Source organism: Alligator mississippiensis, chromosome 1 (genome assembly GCF_030867095.1).
Source record: "Alligator mississippiensis isolate rAllMis1 chromosome 1, rAllMis1, whole genome shotgun sequence".
In the NCBI taxonomy this organism is placed as follows: domain Eukaryota; kingdom Metazoa; phylum Chordata; order Crocodylia; family Alligatoridae; genus Alligator; species Alligator mississippiensis.
Window position 1 is genome coordinate 120027385 of NC_081824.1, and position 22940 is coordinate 120050324.

Genomic DNA, 22940 nt, shown 5'->3' on the forward strand with positions numbered 1-22940 from the left:
AGACCAAGGCCAGAACTAAGCACAGAATCCAAGTTTTCCATGCAGTAGGATCATGGATGGTCATACAGGTTCACCTTTGCCAAAACTCCTGAAACATGTATTCCTAAAAGATGTTTGTTGGTCAGCAGTACTTCCAGATTCTGTCAGATCTCCAGGTGCTGTTCTCTGAGTATGGAGTTCTGTTGCTTTTTTACCCCAAAGGCCTATAAACACATCATGGCCTGGAAAACTGCCTCTACACCAGTGATTCTTAACCATGAGATTAAAAATATTCTGACCTGCTATAGTCTTTGTGAGTTCTTTGCAACAAAAGTATTGCTCTATTATTTTTATGTAGTCAAAAATCAAGGTAAAACTTAAGAGCTGACATTTTCAGAGGGGTGCCTGGAGTCTATCAACAGGTGCCCTGAGTATAAAAACATTGAAAAACATTGCTTTTCACAGTGCACCTCATGGAAATGGTATGATTCAATAAATGATCAGCTCACAAAATGAGTAATGATCCTTACTGTGTTCCCCTGGTCTCCCAGGTTCATGGCCAAATTGCATTTAATGAATTTGAACCAAGTTTTGTCAGTGAGTCTTAAACAAACCTGGCTGACAGCTGTCTTTAAAGTCTCTTTGGGAACATAATTAATCACTGCAGAGCTCCCTCTGGACATAGACTGTTGAAGTGTAGCTACAGGTAGTAGTGAAATTGGGAATTTTAGTGAATCACAGAAGAATACATTTCAGTCTAATAAAACAATGGGCTTCTAGGGGTTTGATCCCAAGGACACTGATCTATACTATGTCTCAGGAATATGGTGAGGTTCAAGTAGCTAATGTTCATAAAGTCTTTTTATACCTTGATGATGTCAGATATCAGCAAGTGCTGAGTGCCGAAAAGGTCATTAAATTCCACCTTTCCAGCATTCCCGTAAGCACATAACACCATCATTAGCTGTTACATTTTCCTGAATAAAAGTGATCATCTGATAAGAACCCCATTATTTCTGCCCTCCTTAACCCCATACCCTGTTTCATTCATCACCCCCCGAGACTAGTATGCAGAATTTCTATCATCTTTGCTGTTGTGGATTATCATTTTCAGAAGTCCCTCTGCCACCTGCTTCCAAACCATCTCACTAAAAGCCTGCCTGTATTGCTTCCACACTCAGTGACTTGCTGCACAGGTGAAGACAACATGGCTAAAAGCAGAATTGTAGTTAGAGAGAATTGCAGTTGTACCCTATGGGTACAGGCCATTTCAGCCTTGCCGTATTGGGCACATGCAATAAAGTGGGCATATAAAGGAATACATTTTTCAGCCAGCATTAGATACGTTTCTTTGGTCTTCCCTGCAAGATCCACCTGTGAAAACGGGAATGCATATAATTTAGTTTCTAGGTCTTTTTCCTCATACCTTATTCTTGATGTCTTATTGATATTTCCATGTTTCTAGGCCTCATTAATGTCTGGATCATTCTGCTGGAGGAGTTAACAACTGCCATATCCAACTGTCCCCGTCAGCACCAGCCTCCCACCCTGGACTTACTCTTTGAGTTGCTGAGAGATGTTACCAAAATACCTGGTAATTAAAAATGTAGAGATAATTTGCTACTAAAACCAAAAATCCTGTTGTAATCTACAGTGCATTTTGTGAAACATAAGTAATGGGTACTAAAATAGGTGTTTTGAGAAGTTTTGTTAAGCCAGCCAAGGCTGTGAAAGTAGTTTGCTTAGCATCATAGAAAAGAGGTTGCATCTCATCAGTAACCTTTCTAGTTAGGTAAAGATCGGTATTGCCAGGATAAAAAGGGAATTTCATCAAAGGATTATGTCCTTTGCTTAGGGGCTCTAACAAGAATGTGTAGGATCCCTTTCTAAAGGGAGAAGGAAAAACATAATTGTAGAAATTGTTTGGTACCTCTTGGAGGATACTAAAAGGTTTGTGTTTACAGCAAATGACTTTTTTCCAAGGTCTACTTCACCTATATATGCCATGGTGTTCTTTTGAAGATTAGTCCCTGCAATGTTGTCATGTCATGATGCATAGGCCCAGTCTCTACACATCTGTAGAGATTGTCCAGAACAAAGGTTTACTTCATGTCAACATTTCCTTCATGCACATACTTGCTCTCTTCCAGGGAAGTAAACGTTTCTGAAACCTATCTGGGAGAGCCTGATCAAAATAACACAATGCCTTTTCTGGGCATGTGCTTGGTGTGGGGGCGCAATATGTTGCCATGGTTTTGATAATTCCTTCCCTGAAAGTGGTTGCTCTGGCTTCTCTTAAATCTTACAATAAATCTACAACACATCCACTAAGACAGATGGATTCTCCCGGCACCTTAGCAACATGGTAGGAAATGCATGGTAATTTGTTTGCTTCCCACAGGCAATCAGAAGTGTGTGCTCCACTGAACATATTACTGGCCTTTAGTTAAAGTAACAGTGTTTTGGATATTTTAGGACAATCTGTTGCAGGCAGCTTGGAGGTAGAAGTGGTTCAGTAGAATAAGAGTGATGGCAGGTACCCAGGGTAGAAAATGAGAAGTATGGTGGATGGAAGTATGAGATACTATATGTTGAGAAAGAGATACAGCCATCGGCTTTTTAACACCAAGAACTTGAATTGTTGGGGCTGATCACATAGATCTTGTGGTGTTAGTCATCTTGCTCTCTTGGACATCAGGATCTTGCTGTAGCCTGTCTCTGTGGGAACGGTATTCAGAGGGAGGTGAGGAAGCCACAACTTTTCATTAATAATCCTCATCCCTGATCTGTTTGACTTTTTAGTTGTATTTTTTTTCTTTCAGGCCCAGGATTTGGTATCTATGCAGTTGTACATCTTCTTCTCCCCACAATGTCTCTCTGGCTCCATCGTAGCCATGGTGACCATTCATACTGGGACGTGGCATCTGCTAATTTCAAGCATGCAATTGGTCTTTCCTGCGAATTAGTAGTGGAGCACATCCAAAGCTTTATACATTCAGGTAAGAACTGCCCCATCGACATCAGATCTAAGGACATAATAGTTACAGGGGCTGTGTTTTACTGTGTAGGTATATGAGATGGTTTGTTTTTGTTAGAATTAGACTTTCCCAATCTATCAATTTGCTTTTACCTTAAGACACTAAATTTTTGTTATGTTTAATATAAAAGCACGAAACAATATGCTGACCTAAAATTTGCAGGAATAGGAGCTAGCACAGAATTTCCACAACTGTACTTCAGCGGTATTCTCTTACATCCTCGCCGCCTGAAAATGATAAGGTTCGCTTCAGTTTGTTTTATATTTCAAAGCCAGTACACCATTTTTTAGTGTTAAAGAGGAACCTGATTATCACTTCTCTGAACAACAAGAAGAAAAAAGGATCCTTTTTGTCTAAATGATATTGCAAAATGATAATGCTAATTGCTCTGACTTTCTTCCTCCCCCCCCCAGACATTGGCTATGAGAATATGATCAACACAATGCTAAAAGACCTTTTCAAGTTGTTGGTAGCATGTGTAGCAGAGCCTACAGAAACAATCTCAAGAGTTGGCTGTTCCTGTATCAGGTAATGATCAGGTGTTCTCTCCCTATCAGTATGTTTAGGAGACAGGAGTGCTTCTAAGACTTCTGAATAGAGAAATCTTGGCCAAAAACATGAAGTGGTTGGATTGGTCAGCATCTCCATAGTAGTCTTACAACATGCTTTTCATTACTTAAAAAGCAAAATGTATAAGTGGAGAAAACTATGAAGGGTTCCAGTTGGACTTCTGCAATCAGCCACTCTGTTTTCTTGTTATAGAACCACATTCCTTATGGTGAAAAGTAGACATGAGAATACCCACAGCCTGGCTATATGAACTGTCCTACCCTCTGATAATATTCAAAGCCCATTTTTTTAAATGTAAGCAGTCTCCCATAGAAATACCAGCTGTACACTGATACCAGCATTGCTATTTAATGCACAAACTCTAGGTAAATTAATCAAAGAGCTGTCTGATGGGCACCCATAGGTCTCAAGTGTAATGGCTGGCATGTGTCTTGTGAATGAGCTGCCTAGACTTTATTCCACCCAGCATCTCTAACTTTTGCCACCTTCCTTTTGAGCCAGAGAGAATTTTGTAGGGATTCACAGAATGTATTGCTAGCTTCTTGTGTCCTTTCTTGCAGGTACATCCTGGTAACAGCAGGTCCTGTTTTTACTGAAGAGATGTGGAGACTGGCCTGCTGTGCCTTGCAGGATGCATTTTCTGCCACTCTTGAGCCAGTGAAGGTAAAAACCAAATTCTAGTGAATGTCAGCAAGGTTGGGGCATTGATACTCCTAGGTTACTCCTTTCCAAAGAAATTGTTATGTGCAGGTCTGCGTGACACAAAGTAGTTCCACTAAGAGATTCTCAAACTAGTTCTGAATGAACCCACTCAAGTACTGGAAGTGGCATAGCATGATGTTAATGTGCCACTCGGCCAGGGATAATTAGCCCTGTTTTTCATTGTGTCATGCAAGCCCTGTTTGGTGTTTTGTACAAGCTAAGAGTAAGCAAACGTTCTTAAAATTGCATCCACCAGAAGATACTGTAAGACATAAATTATTATAATTACATTAACTTCAATTTAAGATAAAATGTTGAATTAATAACACTGGAATCTGAAGTCATATCTCTCTCTCTTTCTTACAAAGACATTGTAAATAGCATAGGTAGGGAACACTTTTTAAAACTGCCAGTATTTGAAGGAGTAGGAAGTAACAAAGGAAAGAATGTCCAAGTGATCCTTTTTGCTGCAAATTCAGTCCAGATTAGAATTTACCTCTGTGTTTTTGAGGTGGAGAGGGAGAGGCCTATTAGGCCATCCCAAGCCAAACTGCTAAAAAGCAACCTCAGAATCTGGTAATGCTCAATACGTGCTCACCAGGTTAGAAGACTCTGACTGCTTCACTGGTTTTGTACACAGCGGACACATTTACACGTTCAGTAATTAGTTGTAATCTGTGTATTAGCACAGATGAACACATTGTGTGTGACACTGCACATTGGACTGATCCTACTGCACATTAGCAAGGTTTTTACCAGCCGCACTAGTGCGCGGTAGAATTAAACTAATGAGCATTAAGCATCTCATGTAGACACGCCCACTGAAAGTCTGATGTGTGTCTTTCTAGAACTTGCTGGGCTATTTCCACAGTGGATCTGAAAGCTTTAGTGGAGATGCCTGTGAAGTGAAGGTGGCAGCACCCTCTCTCTCACCCAGTGCTGAAGCTGAATATTGGAGAATCCGAGCCATGGCACAACAGGTAACAATTTCATTCCTAAGGCAACCAGAATGATCTCCCTCCTTGTGAGCAAGTTAGATCAAGCAGGAGCTGAGGAATTTTCTTTTCAAATATACTTAGTAAGGGGAGATCATTGTCTTGTGAAAAGTGTCTTCTCTCATACAACTGTAACTTGGAGTGCGGAGGTAGGGTTCACTTCTGTGGATCTGTTGTTTCCCTTTGGAGACTTGTGCAGCTAAGTATAGTTGAAATTTACCTGGCTAATTTCTCTGCTTATTGCTTAGAGCAGGAGCAAATCAGCAGCTCCCCGATCTAAGGGAATTCCCTAGTAGGCAAAGCAAGTAGTAAAGCACTGTCACTTCTGTCATTTTAAAAATAAATTGAATTAACCATTGAGGCTACGTCTTAAAGGAAGTCCAGCACAGAAAGAGGAATGGTTAGAAGAAACCAGCAGGTCTTTCCTGTGCCCTGAGTTATTGCCAGTACCTGTTGCTGTTGCTTGAAATGTCCATTCAGCAGTTAAGAGGTAGAACAGGTGCTGGTGGCAACGGCCAAGGAAAGCCAGTGGGTGACATGACTTATAGGTGCCCCTGGCAAACAGAGGACCATCTCACAATTTTTGAAGAGAAGGGGCTGTGCATTGGAGAAGACAACTCCTGTAACTTTTTATTCATACACAATTTCTTCAGTGGTTCCTGTAGGACACATTATGTTCAGTTGTGCTTTAACACAACTATCTGGATAGATAGAGAGAAAGCATGAAAAGCCATGAGGGCCAACATTTTCCCAACTCCTGTTGCAAATGAGTATGAGTTGGGTGCCTGATTCCTGTTTGGTCCCTTGACAAAATAACCTTATTCAGAGTGCTCAGTCTCTGATCACCTTCCTAAGTGAAAGACTAACCGCACTAAGGGGGCTGTTTTGCTCCTACCTTAATTACATTTTCATACCTACATTACGTTTCCAAGTTATTCCACCTTTGTCTTGAGTTTTAGGGATTTGGCATTATAGCTATTTCATGAGTCAGCTGAAGTAAATTAGTAGAGACCAACCTTTCTGTGGCCTCTGGGGAAGGTGTCTAGTTTTTCTCTGAACACTGGGCCACTTACCGAGACCAAACTCTTTAGGTAAAGAGAAGCGGCTCTCTGTTTGCTACCAGGCACTTAGCTCCTTCATTGCATCTATAAATAAATAATAAGAATTTGGAATCGTCTTATATTGTAGAGTACTTGATTCTGGGGATGTTACTGGAAATGAACAAAGTTTGGTACTAAACTGCTCATTTTGCTAAATTTGTGTTTTATAGGTTTTCATGCTAGACACCCAATGCTCACCAAAGACGCCCAATAATAAGGAGGGATTTGAACATGCTCAGTCTTGCGTGCTTATTATTGAACTGCCTCCTGACAAGAAACCAAATGGTCATACACAGAAAAGGTAGGGCATCATTCCAGAAGGCGCTTATAGTCATAGAGCCCTCAAGGGTCATGTACTCTAGACGCTTGCACAAATACCAAGAGTTACTATTCCTAAACCAACCCAGACGGATGCTATGAATCCTCCTCTTGAAAGCCTCCAGTGAAAGAGCTTCCAGAACTTCTTTAAGCAGCTTGTCCCATGGTTCTACTGCTCTTATAGCATGTGCCTAAATACCACTGGCAGTGGTAATGGTGTGAAAACTGAAAGGCCAGTCAGCTTCTTCATTAGGTTCAGACACAAGTGAGCATTTACAAAAGTAAATATGTGCAACATAGTGAATGGCTAGATACAGTTGTGAGAAATGATATGAAGGGCATGCTTGAAAAAATATGTAAGAGAATTCAGCTAAAGAAAATAGGATAAAATTAAGAAAAATTGAAGTTTTTAGACAAAATGCTGGAAAGTATATCTAATATTGAGATCTGTTGAACTGGGCAGTACTCCCAAAGAAATCGGATTATGGGCTATCTGGTAAGTAAAAACTAGACTGGAAAAAGAGCTGATAAATTATGTTGAGTTTATGTACATGAATGAGCAGATGGAGCTGGACTCAATGCCCTGCAGTGCTATTTCCTTTCCATCTCTGGTATCTACAGATTTCCTTCAGTGCAGTGTTCTTGATTTTTCATGAGCCAAATGCAGATATTTTCACAAGAGTTTTCAGAAATTTGCAGAGTGCTGGGTACAGCTTGCAAATGAATAGCCGAGACTGTAGGAAATGAAAGCCAATTTAACTTGAGCTGCACAAATATTTTGATAAGATTTCTAATTATTTTTATTGTTGCATCAAAATTGTGCATAGAGAAAAATCTAGTGTTGCCTGTTTCTGTGAAAGGCCTCTTAAATTCATAATGCTGTTGAATTATGAATGGGAAGTAATGTAAGAAAAATTAATGGGTCTAGTGGAACAACATTAACTAATCTCCTGGTGGAAAAAGTAGTATCCGCAGCCAAAGAGTTAGTCTCAACAGCCTAATGTGAGGAATTCTTTCTGGTTGCATTTCTTTTTTGTGTGGAAAGCCCTCCTGTCATGTCATCACAGACCTTTCAGCATGTGATTGCATGATATTTTTTTATTCTGATCTTGTCACAATATTTTTGTTGGCAAAGATTAGCAGTGCAGAAGTAACATCACTTTGAGTTGTATGAATACGGAGCAAAATGAGACTGGTGAATTTATATAACTGGAAACGTAATATCAGCAGTGATATTTTCAAGGATAAAATGTGTGTGATGAAATATCCTGCAAGCAGGTTTTGTGCCAAATAAGATCCTTTTTGCCCCTCCTCATTCAGAGCTAAAGCCTTCTACACTGCAAAGGGGCACATCTTGATGGCCACCCTTTGGTTGAGCAAGGAGGGCATGCAAGAAGCCACCTAGCCTTGCATGGCTATGCACTGTCTCCAGTACTAGCAGTCCTAATGCTCCCTACCCTCTTGGGAGTTTGGGCCCTGCTTTGTCCTGCTGCCCATCAAGAAACAAGACTCCAAAAAGAGGGTCAGGAAGGTTTGCATTCATGAGACCCATCCCTCTCCATGCTGTAAAGTGGAACAGATTGTATAATGCCCCTTTAACAAATAGGTCCCAGTGTGGTCCATGGTACTTATAATGGAACAAGAGATATGGTCATATTTTAATAAGGATCACTGCACTGTGACAGCAGACTCTCTTTGAATGCTCCTTCAGCATCCAAAGAACAACAGAAAGAGTTTGTCCTTGTTTTCCAATTTAAGTGTGCTTCCACCATTCTGCCTACTTCCTACTTGAAGTAGGAATTTGAAAGTTAACCCTGATATTAATTTTCATATTATTCTTTTCTACAGTAATGCACTTGCACTCCATCTTGCATGCTTAAGAGTGGTCTAGTTTTGCTAAAATGTTGCGTTAACCTTAGTGGAGTTTCTCTTTTCCCCTTTTGATTTTTGTTTCCTTAATGCTGCATCATTTCACAGGAAGCTGGGGTAAGAGATCTTTTCTCTTCCTACAATGTAATTTTGTAATTTGCAATTGCAAACAAGAGGCAATAGAAGGATCTTATCCTGAATCTTATCCTGGTGTCATGTGCTCTCATCTGTATGCCCGAGTCAGCACCTTCTTTTACTGTTTAGTAAGGAAATAACACTCCAACCTGCAGTACCTTAAATATTTGATTCAATTAGTCTGTGTGCCTATTAGACTGCCAGTTTCCCTGATTTTTGACACATCTTTCCTTGAAATCAGAGCACTCCGTTAGGCACGTGCCCGACTGAACAAGGGTCTCCGTATTGTATTTAAAGCAAATGACTTCCTAGAAAAAGAGCATCAAGATTTTATCATTATCATCCTCCTTATATGATATGAGACCAGTAAAGATTTTACCAAGTCACCAGGACCAACCAGTGAAGTCGTGCTCAATGCACATGCACATCTGTTTACATGGAAAGCAATAAAACTGTTGTCTGGAGTGCATGCACACAGGAATTGCCTCTTGACATTTTCAACTTGGGTGACATGCATTTATGTGGCAGAAGCATGCTGTCTAGGGGTGGGCAAAATCTGGGGCGTGGAAAAATGCCAATTAAGTTCGAACAGCATGTTTCACAAATGTGTGTCAAATTCACTGACTTGTTTCACTTGAAAACAAGGAAATCCCCCCCCCCATACTTTCTTTTAGCACTTTGTAAATAAAATGTTTCAAATTTTCAATTTGAAACTATTTGTATTTCAAAATTGACTTCAATTTTCAAACACATTTCAAATCATATAAAAATCTTCAGAATTAAACAAAATGTTTAATCCCTGGATCAAAACATGTCAAGTTGAATGGATTTAGCTCGAAACTATTTTTTCTCTGTATTGCAAGTATATTGGAAAATCAGTTATTCATTTATTTGCTGACCAAAAAGTGGGCAGATCTACAGGTGCAATTAATGCAACACAATAAACTCTGGTAATGCATAATGCACCAGAGTTTATTGCTCCCAGGTGTATTGTGTTTACACATGTGCTTGGGACTGCAGCGTGTTGAGCCAAATTAGAGCAGCCCCAGCTGGCAGTTTCATGGGGTTAGCCTGCCAACCCAGGGCTCCTCCAACCCAGCTCAACGTGCTCTGGGGCTTGCTGGGGCACGAGGGTGCTACAGTGCAGGGTTAGCCAGCAGGCAGTTCCTGCACCTTAGCACCCTTGTGCCCCAACCAGCTACATCAGTGTCTACACATACATTACTGCACAGTAAAGGACGCTGCTGCCATATTTACAAGTACTAACCTACAGCAGTTAATTAGTTTACTGTGGCCTAATAGGGCTGCACGTGTAGACACAGACTTTACTGCAGAGCTAATTAGGCAGTTCCACAGTAAACGTCTCGTGTAGACATGCCCACTGTGACACATCCCTACTCTCAAGACCGGGGCGGGCAATTATTTCTGACGGAGGGCCGCTTACCCAGTTTTGGCAAGCTGTTGAGGGCCACCTGGGCAGCCCCGCCCCTGGTCACCATGTTGGGACCAGTGTCCCGATGTCTTCAGACCAGTGTCCCAGGGCCAGCACCAGTGGGGCCCAGAGCAGGATAAAGGCTGGCAGGGGTCTGTGGAGCCGGGCTGGACTGCACCTGCAGGCAGAAGGGGAGCTGGCCCGGCTCCATAAAGCCCCTGCCAGCCAGGACCCTGTACCCCTGCCGCCCTGCTGGCACTGGCCCTGGGACACCAGTGCGGGCCCTGTGCTCCCACGTCTGCTCACTCCCAGTACCCCCAGCTGCATGGTACAGGCGGGGAGTAGCACACAGCTCCGACCCCCTGCTCACCGGCAGGGAAGGAGCTGGTGCGGAGTGTGGGAAAAAGCAGCCTCTTGCCCGCCTTGTGGCTGGTTCTCCTTGCTGCAGCTGCTTGCAGCACATGCAGGGCTGTCCTGAGCAGGCACAGGCAGCCCCATTCAGGCTGCGAGCGGCTGCAGGGCAGGGTGCCGGCCATGGGGTGGGCAAGAGGCTGCTTTTCCCTGTACTCAGCATCAGCTTGTAACCTGCCCCTTCTGCCAGCCTGGGCCCCGCGCCAGCTCTGTTCTTGCCTATCAGGGCTGCACTGTGGCGGCAGCACCTGCAGCCCCCCTGCAGCCCCCCTGCTTGCCGTGCCGGGCAGTGTTTGCTGTTGCTGCTGCTCATCTGGAGCTCGCGCGCTGGGCAGCACAGGGTGGGGTGGTGGCAGCCTCTCCGCAGCCTACTGCGGCGCGAGCTCCAGGTGGGCAGCAGCAGCAAACATTGGTGGGCGAGTTACAAGCTGGTACTAAGTGCGGGGGGGGGAAGCGCCCCCTCCCCTACACCATGGCCAGCGCCCCGGGCTGCAGCCACTCACAGCCTGCATGGGGCTGCTGTGCCTGCTCAGGACAGCCCCGCAAGGGCTGCAGCAAGGAGCACTGGCTACTTTTCCCTGTGCTCAGCACCAGCTCCTTCCCTGCCCTTCCCCCTCCCCCCCCACCTTACCTGAGGTTCCCGTGCCGGTGCAGCCAAGTGGTCCCAGGCCACAAGCCCCGGCTAGGGGGGCAGACCCTGCTGTTGCAGAAGCCTGCCAGGCTTCCTGTGTGTCCTACTGCCCCTGGTTCCTGTCATTTTGACAGGAACCAAGGACAGATAAATTTTAATTTTCAAAATTTTTTTAGGGGCCCCGCGGGCCGCATAGAATGGTCTCGCAGGCCGGATGCAGCCGGGGGGGCAGATTTTTCCCACCCTTGCTCAAGATCAACACTGCTGTTCATGTATGTTTGCCACAACATGAGTTCTAGTTCTAATGATAGAGTAATTATAAAGACTGAAGAGATTATGAAAAAACTGAGACACCGGTATTACGTATGGATTAAAAATCGTGCCTTCAACCTTATTCTAGCCTTTCTTCCCTAGTCAGTGCAGTAGGATTCTTAATGTTACTCACTGGTGAACCTCTCAAAATTTGAATGGCAACAATAAGGCTCTTTGGCAATCCTGGCCTTCTGATGCAGACCTTGAATTCAGAGAGGTATTATAAAGTGTTCCTAATCTTACTAAGGGGAGCAGGGATATGAGAATAATAATGACTGAGTGATTTTTCCATATCATATTCACAGTGTTCAGGTGGAGGCATCTATTTAATGCACTCAACCTGGAATCAATTAGATAGACTCTTACAAACAGAGTGATATAATTTAAAATGAAATAGTCTCAGCACAATCTTTGTTATATGCCTTATGTATGTCTATGTTTTTGAGGCCTCTTGGTTGTATCTGAGAGGCTTTAGTGAGGTTACTGGCTTAACCAGAAGTGGAAGTGGCAATCCGGGCATTGACCTTTCGGTAGTGTATTGTCCAAACCAGTGGTTTTCAACCTGTGGTCCAGGACCCCTGGGGATTCACAGACTACATCTAAGGGGTCCATGAAAGATAACTATGATCAATCAAAAGTGTGTGAATACCCATACTTACAATTCAAAGGGGGCGCACACCTCCATTGACATTTCCAGAGGGGTCTGCACCTCCACTGGAAATTTTTTAGGGGCCTGTGAACAAAAAAAGGTTGAAAAACACTGGTCTAGACCTTGTCAGAGCAAAGCACAACTTTTTCTAGGGTTTGCATAGAGTTGTTGTAAGGGTTTTCTCACTAGAGGGTGTCAGAGCTCAGCAAAACATGAAGCAAGCAGGCAAGACAGTGAGCCAAGGGCCTAAACCAAAAAAAGTCTCTAGGAGTTGACATAAATTCTTCCAGTTACTGGAATCTACAGTGTGTAGAATAAATTCAGTTGTCATGGCACTGAAAAAAGAGAATATTTAATCACGCAGTCAGTATGCCAGGTATCTTCAAAGGCAACAGAAATAACAAACTTGCAGTATAGTATTGGAATAAACTTTGCAATCGCAATATGAGCACTCTGCTTTTACCAGTTTTGTCTTGGCTCTTTGTTGCGGTGTCTCAAAATTATATTCACCCTCTCTTATTTATATGTTCACAATGTCTGCCATCATTGAAAGCAGTTTGCATGAGGGTATCTCTGGCTTAGGGTCCAGCCCAGGAAATTTAAGGTGCTAAACCCACCCTTTTGTAGTAAATGAGACTTCAGGTATGAGTCTAGATTACAGAAGCAAATAAGGAAAGGCAAAATTAGGCCCTCTGTATCTTTTATATGTCAGTCTAAAATAAAGTGTAGCATGACAATGGATGACTTATCAGCTGTTAATTTGTCTACCTTCTTTTTCTTTGTTTGTGGCATCTAGTATTCCTTTCAGGACCATAGTGGTGAGTCTGTTGTCCCATCAAGTACTCCTGCAAAATTTGTACGATATCTTGTTGGAAGAATTTGTGAAAGGGCCCTCTCACATGGAGGAGAAGACAATACAAGTACCAGAAAATAAACTGGCTGGCTTTCTTAGGTACATTTCTATGCAGAATTTGGCTGCCATCTTTGACTTACTGTTGGATTCCTATCGAACAGCCAGAGAGTTTGACACCAGGCCTGGCTTGAAGTGCTTGCTGAAAAAAGTGTCTGGCATAAGTGGGGCAGCCAACTTGTACCGCCAGTCAGCAATGAGTTTCAACATTTATTTCCATGCTTTGGTGTGTGCTATTCTGACAAACCAAGAGAACATCACCGCTGACCAAGTGAAGAAGATCCTTTTTGAGGATGACGAAAGAAGCACAGATTCCTCCCAGCAGTGCTCATCAGAGGATGAAGACATTTTTGAAGAAACTGCTCAAGTCAGCCCACCACGAGGGAAAGAGAAAAGGCAGTGGAGAGCTCGAATTCCATCTTTGAGTGTTCAGCCAGTCAGCAATGCAGACTGGGGTTGGTTAATCAAAAGGCTTCACAAACTATGCATGGAATTGTGCAACAACTATATCCAAATGCACCTGGACTTGGAGAATACTGTGGAGGAGCCTCCAGTTTTCAAAGGTGACCCTTTTTTCATCCTACCATCCTTTCAATCAGAAACCTCCACCCCATCAACTGGAGGGCTGTCTGGGAAGGACACACCCTCAGAAGATGACAGAAGTCAAATTAGAGACCATCTCGCAGACAGTCTGACTCCCAAGGGAGGGAGTGGAGAAATGCTGCTGCTGCCATCCCCCTTGAGCCCTAAGATGGAAAAAAAGGATCAAGCCAGGAAAAAAGAATGGTGGGAGAGTGCTGGCAACAAAATCTACACCATCGCTGCTGACAAGACTATCTCCAAACTCATGACGGAGTATAAGAAAAGAAAGCAGCAACATAACCTGACCACTTTCGTCAAAGATGTCAAGGTGGAAAAGAAAGGGGAGCTGCTGGGCTCAAGAGGGCAAGATTCACCTCTTCCCCAGCGACCACAACATCTTGTAGACCAGGGCCAAATGAGGCATTCCTTCAGTGCTGGCCCAGAGATCCTGAGGCAGGAGAAGAGACCACGTTCGGGGTCTACTGTTAGCTCCCTGAATATATCTGTTCGAGATGCTGAGGCACAAATACAGGTAGGAACATTCATAGAATATGGTAGGGTAATGCGAAAAGGGGTAGAAAAGATTGAAAGAAACTCTTGAATCAGAGACTTAACACCTTATTTGGAAAAGTTTGCCCATGATCCATACTGAATATCCCCAGTGCCTGCCATTGACCTGGGCCCAAGTCCTGGTGAAATCAGAGGGAGACTACTCTGTGAAAGAACAGTTAAACTTCCCTTACATTAATGTCATCAGTTCTGGGTAAAAGTTTCAAAAAATGCTTAAGTGGAGCCAACACCCCATTTTCGGAAGTGACATTAAACCCCATCCACCTTCAAAGTTGCAATGCTTAAGTCTGTTCAAAAAATAAGATGTGGGCTTCTGAGTCACATGGGTGCTTTTGAACACTCTAATAACTGTTCGTTTGATGTCTTGTGCTAATAGAACTGCTTTTATTCCCAGTTTCAGAGCAAAAATCCTGAACTGCAGCTAGAGAGTTGCTATTCACATCTCTGGGAGAAACAGGGATGCTCTGTAACGGGAGCGGGCAAAATAAGGCCCGTGAGCCAGATGTGGCCTGCCAGGCCATTCTTTCCAGCCTGTGGGGCCCCACTAAAATTTAGAAAATTATTACCTACTGCTGGATGCCTGTCAAAGCTGACAAGATACCAGTGGCAGCAGGATCCAGCAATGGCAGCTGCAAGGTCCACTCAGCACCTCCAAGACCCAACCAGAAGCTTCTGCCTAGCAGAGACTTCTGGCCTGGCAACCATGGGGCTGTTCCCCCGCCCCTCCCTCTGTCCAAGAGAGTTTCGGATAAAAACTGGGGGGTGGGGGGCGCAGGCGGGAAGGATCGCCAACGATTGCCCCACTCCACAGGGGTCGGCCTGAGATGGGCTGGTTCCATGCTATGCCATGCCATGCAGTCCCAGCTGTGCAGCTGGGATCCGCATCCTGCCGGAGCCAACTCACCCTGGCCAGCACCATGCCGTTCCCAGCTGCATGGCCAGGACCACACAGCATAACATGGAGCCAGCCTGGCCAGGAGGGAGCGGGGGGGCAGGAAGCAGCAGTGGGCGGACAGGCAGGCGCATGGCGGCAGCAGTGACAGGCAGGCGCATGGGAGGGAAAGTAGGGAAGCACCAGAGGAAGGGTGGCAGGGGAAGGGGCAGGAGCACAGGGACTATGCTGGTGCTGGTGGGGACCCAGAGTGGGGCAGCCTGGTGGGAGTGCGGAGTCTGGGAGCGGGGTCTGCCTCGCTGCATTGTGTAAGGCTCACATGCCATCTGCCTGAACCACATGCAGTGGAGCTGGCAGCCTGGCCGCACTCACTGTTACAAGCAGATCATGGGGATCAGCAGGGAGCTCTATGCTATGGAGCTGGGCTGACTCCATCCCTCTCCCTGTCACCCCAGCCGAGCCCCACGACCTGCACCGCTAGCTTCATCGCACAGGGCTCGGTGCAGCTCGGCCCACATGCTGCCCCCACAGATAGCTCCAGGGACTGGCACACTCCAGGGACCCCCCTCCCTGCCAACTCCCACACACATGCACACACATGCACCCCCACCATACTCCCAAACACACCCACACCCTCCCACACACACTCCCATCCCAACCACCATAACCCCAGACCCTCCGCTGCACACACCACCCACCCTGCCCACACCCTACACAGCCCTCACTCCCCAACCACAGCCCCCCACATACACCCCCTTATCCCCCACACCCCTTTATCCCCCACACACAATACGCAAGAGTAAGGCTGTATTCTGAGCTATTGTGCAATTGCCTTTAGATACACTATGCAAGCACATATAAATCAGGATAAAAATATTTCTTTAAATAAAATTAAAATAAGTTATAGTTGATGTTTGATTCTTTTATTATATGATTTGGGGTTTTTTTTTCCTTCCCATTTCAAGGTGGCAGCACCCTCCCTCCCAAAAGGAGTACTTCTGAGGCAAGGGGAGGGACTTCCGGTCCCAAGATGGTGACCAGGAGGCAGGGCACCTGTCAAGGGGTGGGACTACCCTTGTGCCTAACTTCCTTTCCCAAGAGCAAAAGGTTAGGCTTCCTGGTGATGGGGATGAAGTGGGTTATAATACCAGGCAGTACATCTTAAAATCTGTGAAGTGTAAAGATGGGATTGAGATAAAAGCCTGACTGCTTTCTCTCTTACATCACTGGTGTAAGTCTGTTGACTGCAGTACAATTCCCCCTGATTTGCACTGATTGATCACAGATTGAGGCTTATAGTGTGGTATAGGGTCTCAGTGGCTAATTTACCTTCTCATTTTTCCATTTATTTCAGGCCTGGACTAATATGGTGCTGACTGTTCTCAACCAGATCCAGGCCCTGCCAGACCAAACATTCACAGCCCTCCAACCAGCAGTATTCCCCTGCATCAGTCAGCTGACATGCCATGTGACCGACATCCGCATCCGTCAGGCTGTGAGAGAATGGCTGGGAAGAGTCGGTCGGGTCTATGATATCATTGTCTAAAAGATATACATACTCCTTTAGCAAGGGAGAAGGAATCAAAAGGTACACAGAAAAAATGCAGTTACTGAAGGTTATATTTGAAATGTGTAACCAGTAAGGAGCTATACATTCACCTGCCTATCTGTTGATTAAATTCTGAAACGGTGAGCTCCTCAGCATATTCCCTGCCCATTTCAGATTGTATGTCTCACACCAGCAAAGGAAATGATGTCAAGGGGTTAAGCTGACAACTGCTAGTAAATCAGGCTGGTACATAAAGGCTCAGTAAATTTCACAGTGGGCATTTTCAATCTTGAAACTGCACATTATTTGTGAATCTGCTTTGCAGTGCAGAGAGAGTCCAAATCATTTTGAATAAGGTTGGGATGAAAGTGATCATGTTCATAACAAAAATTCTCATGGAAGACGATTATAAATCCCAAAATTTAGTGCAGGCACAAAATTCTCAGTATGGCATTAACTGATTTCCATTTCTGAACGTGTGATAGTAAGGGCTCCTCTGATTACAAGTCTTGATACTGCACCTGCAGTTATCTGTGGTCACAACTGTCACTTGAGCACAGTCAGTCCTGTGCCTGCGCTTGAAAAACCAGTTATGCAGACAGCTGTGTTGCCTAAGTCACAGATGCAGATCATAGAAGAATAGAAAGGAAAACATTGAGGAATAAAGTTAGTCATCTTTGGCTGTTTGCTTAGGGTAATCTTTTGGGGTTTTTTCCCCCTTTTGAAGCTCACACACACCGGAGTAGAAAATCTAACTAAAGATCATTACATATAAAAACACGTTTGATCCTACTGCTAAGTAAAACCTGAAAAGTTGTAGTATCTGTTAAGGTCTGCAATCTGGAGTGCAACGTAGCTGCTTTGCTCAATAACATCAGAAAATCTTAGCTATAGAATGGATAAACTCAAACCCCAACCCAGGAGGTCTGTCCCTATATTATAGAAGCCTTGAAAGACCTAAAGTTGATATCACGGAACCTATGCTGCCCGCTTTTTGTTGCCAACATATAGAACATGGTTTCAAAGGTAGCATTGTGGTCCTAATCCCTAGCTGACATATCAACAGCTTATATACACAACAGAACCCTCTCCTCTCTACCACACAACAGATTGCTCTTGCAATCCTTCCATGTCCATCTGCTAAGGGAAATAAGTTGTTCTTCCTGTGAAGCTAGTGGGAAATATACACCCGTGAGGCACAGTGCAGACTGAAAGAAGGGTTGTGACAGCACCAAGTACTTAACCAAGTATACTCTATACATCAAAGAGCCCTCCAAATTGCATTAGTGTTTATGTTTGTACTTAAGACAGACACGGGAATATAACTATTATGGCTGTTGACAGACATGAAGCGGGGGGGGAAACGCTTTATCGGAAGAGGCAGCTCATTAGTTCGACCCATATCTGCAGCATCAGTATAGATTGGGCACTTCAGCGGGGTTTTTGGGCACTTTTATGTAATAGCTAATTCAATTAGCTATTAGATAAAAGCACCAAAAAGGCCCCACTAAAGTGCCCGATCTATACAGACAGTGGGTGAGCCAGGTCCAACTAACGCACTGCCTCTTCTGAGCAGGTGCTGGGCTCAGCATGGGGGTACACCAAGCTCAAAGTAAAGCACCATTTGTTTGTGTTTTTTCTACATCTGTAAGCAGCCTGTGTGGCTGCTGGAGCCCTGGGGACTGCCAGCATTCACTACTGAATTCATCCCATTACCAATTCTCCATGATTAGCAGAGTCAAAGTGGATAAGATGTGGCAGTGGTACTCCTCAGTTGGCCAGTGATCTCTTGTCTTGGACAGAGTCCACTTTTAGTTTTCTCAGCCCCTGCCTGTTTGTGCAATGTCTACAAATGGTGTGTGCGTGGATGTTAGTGTAACACAAAAAGAAAATCTTCCTTATAAAAAGTGAAACTTGGCCAACAACCAGACCCCGATTCTACAAGGAACAACATGAGGGCAAAACACTATTTCAGTTTAAGAGATTTCAGGCAGCTGCAGAGTCCTTTGCAGAACTAGGACCTAAGCTTCTGGTAGTCAAGTAGTTTGGATTACTCCAGGAAGTCCTGGGGAAGTGGGAGGGGCTGCAGATTAAAACAGCCAATTTCCTCCCAGTAGTTTTGAACGTATAGCTGATACATGTGCATAGTAATGCATAGAGAAATGTCCTCTGGATACATGAAATGCGCTGCATCCCTCCTGACAGGGGGCATCATTTTGTTGCTCCAGGATCATACTTCTGTGTGGTGTACTTCTGTATACCTTGTGATGTACTTAATCTTTTAGCAACTGTACACAAAAATGAAATGTACATTTCCATCTTAAGCCCCAAGTTTTCCCAAGAGTTTGTACCCGTTTCCATCAGGTACAACTTTGGCTCTCTCATTGAATTGCATAAAAGTACAAGTTGTCCCCTTTCTGAAAGCATATCTGTCCTCTCCAAGCAAGTTAACTGGATCTAGCCAATGTACATGCTAAACCCTACATCTGAAAATTTACCTGAGACTATAATTGGTCAAGTATGGTTTGTGATATTCACCTTTGTATCCAGTCTAGCTCATTTGTTTGGTTTTTTTTCCCCTTAAACTACAAACATCTTTGGAAATTAAAGCCAAAAGTGTTTGATGGAAGAATGTCAGAATTCAGCTTCAAATCAACAGAAGAACTTGGAGTCACTTCCAAGACTAGCTTTTAGTTCAATAGAGAGTCCTTCTTGAGACTCTTACCTGCAAAACGTTCTCCACAATCATTTATGGGTCAGAACTGGCTGCAATACATGGGGACGGCATCAGCATTCATATGGATGAAGTCTGACTGCCAGATTCTTTCCTGTGAACTGGCTCCTTTTCACTGTTCAGACTGTTATATGGCCAGAGCTGAGCATTCTGCGATACAGTGAAAAGACCTCAGCTGGCATTAAACCAGCAATGCTGACATTTTACCCCAAACATTATTATTCCCTCTGTGGGACTAAGGCACTTGGCTGTCTGTTGGTTTGTGTTCCCTAGAATCCTTTACAGCTACACTGGCCAGATAGATGCAAAAAACTGGGGAGCTGTAACCAGCTGCCCTCATAGCCACCCTATCATCCCCCAGAGCTGTTTTCTGTCTGATAATTGTTGAGCTGTCAACCACAACAAAATAGTCCTCTATCAAATCTGAACAAAAATCTTGAAAATTTCCCTAAACATGAATCGCTACACATCAGTAACTTCAAATGCTTCATTTCTTTTTCAACTTGATAGCTATTTTTTTTTTTTTACAAGAAATTCAGTTAATTACTGAAATTAAAAAGCATTTTGACCGAACAAATTTGTCAATGGTTTCACAGGGTTTTTTTCCTCTTGAAACCAGGAGATTCATTGATACCTTCTCCTGCCAACAAGACACATTGGTTATTTATTTTTATTTAAAGCTTCTTTAAAAGAAACTCCTAACCAGTTCTAATTTTCTACTTGGTACATACAGCCTTTGGGTAGCTTGGCCTTTGTTGTAGCATTATCTTCAGTGTGGTTCACTCATATTTAAGTAACCATATAAGGCTATTTATTGAGCGTGTATGCTGTTATCACTGTCTTTACTACTGAATATAGTAAGAGTAGTCTGTAGCCCACTGTTGTTATGTGTAGACTACCACAGTCTATTCCTATTTTCTTATGAAATGTACATTGGCCAGATTTCAGTCTTTGTGACACTGTTGAATTGGGAGTTACTGAACTAATCTAAAACTGAAGTGATTTTCAGGGGTGCTGTTTGTATAAAGCTGGATGCAGAATCAGATCTTGTATGCTGGGAAATATTAGATTGATAATTTGTGAGAGCATAATGTGTAAGATGTGTGTTAGTAGCTGACACTGGCTAGATGTGACCCAACTTCCTCATCCACCCTCACTCACAGCTACATGTTGCAAATGCTACTCCTGCACCTTTTAGGAGCAATTGCCCAGGTCATGGATAACCAACCATCTATTTTAAGCTGCTTTTTGTTTATGCAACCACATTTAAGTGCCCACTATTACCATCAGTGCCTCTACTCCCCAGCTCCCCGTGGGACATAGTCATAGGAAATAAGCAAAGTTGTGTTAAGAGTATTACTGGTATATTTTAAATTAATAAATCAGGAAATGGTCATCATGCAAAGAATTGTTAAATAGAAAAAGCACTTTGTAGTCCATGGGGATATTTAATGACAGGACATTAACAGGACACTAGGCTGCCAGAATGCTCTGCGTTTTTTGTTGGGTTCTTTTTGCTTTGTAAAGTTTATAAAATAACAAGGAAGAAGAAAAGAACACTGCTGATAATTTAAGTCTATTAACTGTGTAGAAAAAAAACGAGGAAAAAATAATGCAGCAGGCCCACTACTACTGATCTGGTAACATAAGAAGCTGTTTCTGCTCACTAAAAGCATGCCTTGACAGTAGCTCCTGCTAAGACTACCTCCCCTGCCAGTGATGAGCGCTCTCCCAGGTTTGCTCCAAGTTCACTGCCATGGGGGCATGCTGGGGCCTATCTGATTGCACTACACTATAGCTGTTTTCTGCTTTTTGTGTCCTGAAAAGGAAGAGATACTGAGAGCAGTATTTGAAGTGAAGTGATTTACATTAGAAAGTAAATAAGCCATTGCACAGCCTAAGATGGTGAGTGTGGCTTTAGAGGCATCTTTCACACCATCCCTACCACTATCCCTTCCCCAAAGCCAGGCAGGAGTTAACTGAGATTTAGGCCTTGTGCTCCTTTCTTCCCTAATTCCAGGTCTCTGAGATATCATAGTTTGAGGAGTTTGCCTTTTCTCAGTGCAGGGAGTGTCTGTGATGATTATTTAGTTGTACTACATAACACCCCCTGGTCCTGGATCAGGACTCCATCTGTGTTAAATATATTGTCCCGATAAAAAGCCCTCTAATTACCAAAGTTAAATGCAAATAATATTAATTTTAAAATAATACTTCAGCTGATTGTTTGTTTGTTTATTTGTTTGTTTGTTTGTTTACTTTGGGTTGTTGCACATGTATCACATTATAATAAATCAAAGGATTAGAGAAACAGTTCAAGGTAATTGTGCATCTTTTGCCAGATCTTTCTGTTAGAGCAGTTTCATTATTTCCCCTCTTGTCTTCTGTGGCTGTTTCACAAATTAGCAGGGGAGGTAGCAAAGCATTTTTTAAATGTGAAAATGTGACTGTAAATCTTCAAAAACTAGCCACTGGGATGCAGGGCCAGTGAAGTACTAGAAACTCCTCTTGGTTAATTTGACTAGGTTTCAGTTGAGAAAAGTTACAGAAAAGTCATGTGGAAAATGCCTTAAGGCCCTTCAGTATTAATCCGGTTAGAATACTAAAACAAGATGCTGGTGGGTGTGGTACCACCTCCTTTGATGGAGCAGATTACTGGATTTCCAAACAAGAAATATTCCTTTACACGCACAAGAGAGCACTCCCTTACATAAATCATTAAAGCCCTTGCTGCAAGCCCTGGTAGTGTAACATGAGGTCAGGGCAGCATATTGCAGTTCCAGCATTAATTGGAGAAATCATTAGAGCCTTGAAAAATCAGTCTGGCTTACAATGCATTACCAAGAGCCTGAGTTTGCTTACAGGTCCTCGTTGCTCTGGGTTAAGAACTGGATTCTTCATCTCACTTGCTTCTGTGTTCCTTGTTTCCATTGTTTTGTGTGCATGTGTGTCAGATTTTGGGGAGTTTGGGGTTTTTGTTTTGTTTCATTTTTCTTAAAGAACTGAAGACAATAAATGTACAAGTTCTGTCAACTTTTGAACTCTTTGTAAATACCTCTTTGCAGTATATTATGAGATTTTTTTTCCCCCTCTTCTTTCCATCAGTGAAGAAACGGATCCTTTACTCTGATAGGATGACATGAATCTGTTTTGTTCTTTTTTCTGTTTTGAAAACTCTGTTGAATTTTGCATATGTAGTATTTATTGGATTCTCCTGTCAAGGTGGACCTTAAGGGAATGCTTTAAGTGTTGCATGGCAGTCCTGGATATTGTTTGTAAAACTCTTATCTTGTCACTTTTGACATGTGCCCCTCTATTTAGTAGACAAGATCATAGACTGTCCTCATTTTTTCTGACCCTCCAGCTCAAGTGAAGCCAATTTCAGCTTGCAAATGCAGCCTTTTGTTTGATCTTGCTTTGTTGTTTGGTTTGCAAGTTGCATTTTTCTAAACTAATAAAGTAAAGCCATCTATTGTAAAAAGCCTACACACCATAACCTGATTATGACAGAGCATCAAAATTTATCATCTGAGCTACATCGAATGCTTATTTTATTATATGC

General features: G+C 43.3%; 1 protein-coding gene across 4 annotated transcripts in view; it reads left to right on the top strand.

The window, feature by feature from the left end:
• ARFGEF3 (ARFGEF family member 3) overlaps nt 1–22432 on the top strand; it is a 152723-nt gene extending 130291 nt beyond the window's left edge. For all 4 annotated transcript variants that reach the window (XM_059713482.1, XM_059713486.1, XM_059713484.1 and 1 more), the window contains 8 exons: nt 1445–1573; nt 2802–2978; nt 3431–3545; nt 4148–4250; nt 5138–5269; nt 6555–6685; nt 12938–14165; nt 16450–22432. In XM_059713482.1, coding sequence (XP_059569465.1) covers nt 1445–1573; nt 2802–2978; nt 3431–3545; nt 4148–4250; nt 5138–5269; nt 6555–6685; nt 12938–14165; nt 16450–16641 — 2207 coding nt within the window. In that variant the 3' untranslated portion in view covers nt 16642–22432. The remainder of the gene's footprint in view (nt 1–1444; nt 1574–2801; nt 2979–3430; nt 3546–4147; nt 4251–5137; nt 5270–6554; nt 6686–12937; nt 14166–16449) is intronic.
• Nucleotides 22433–22940: the final 508 nt, after the last annotated feature.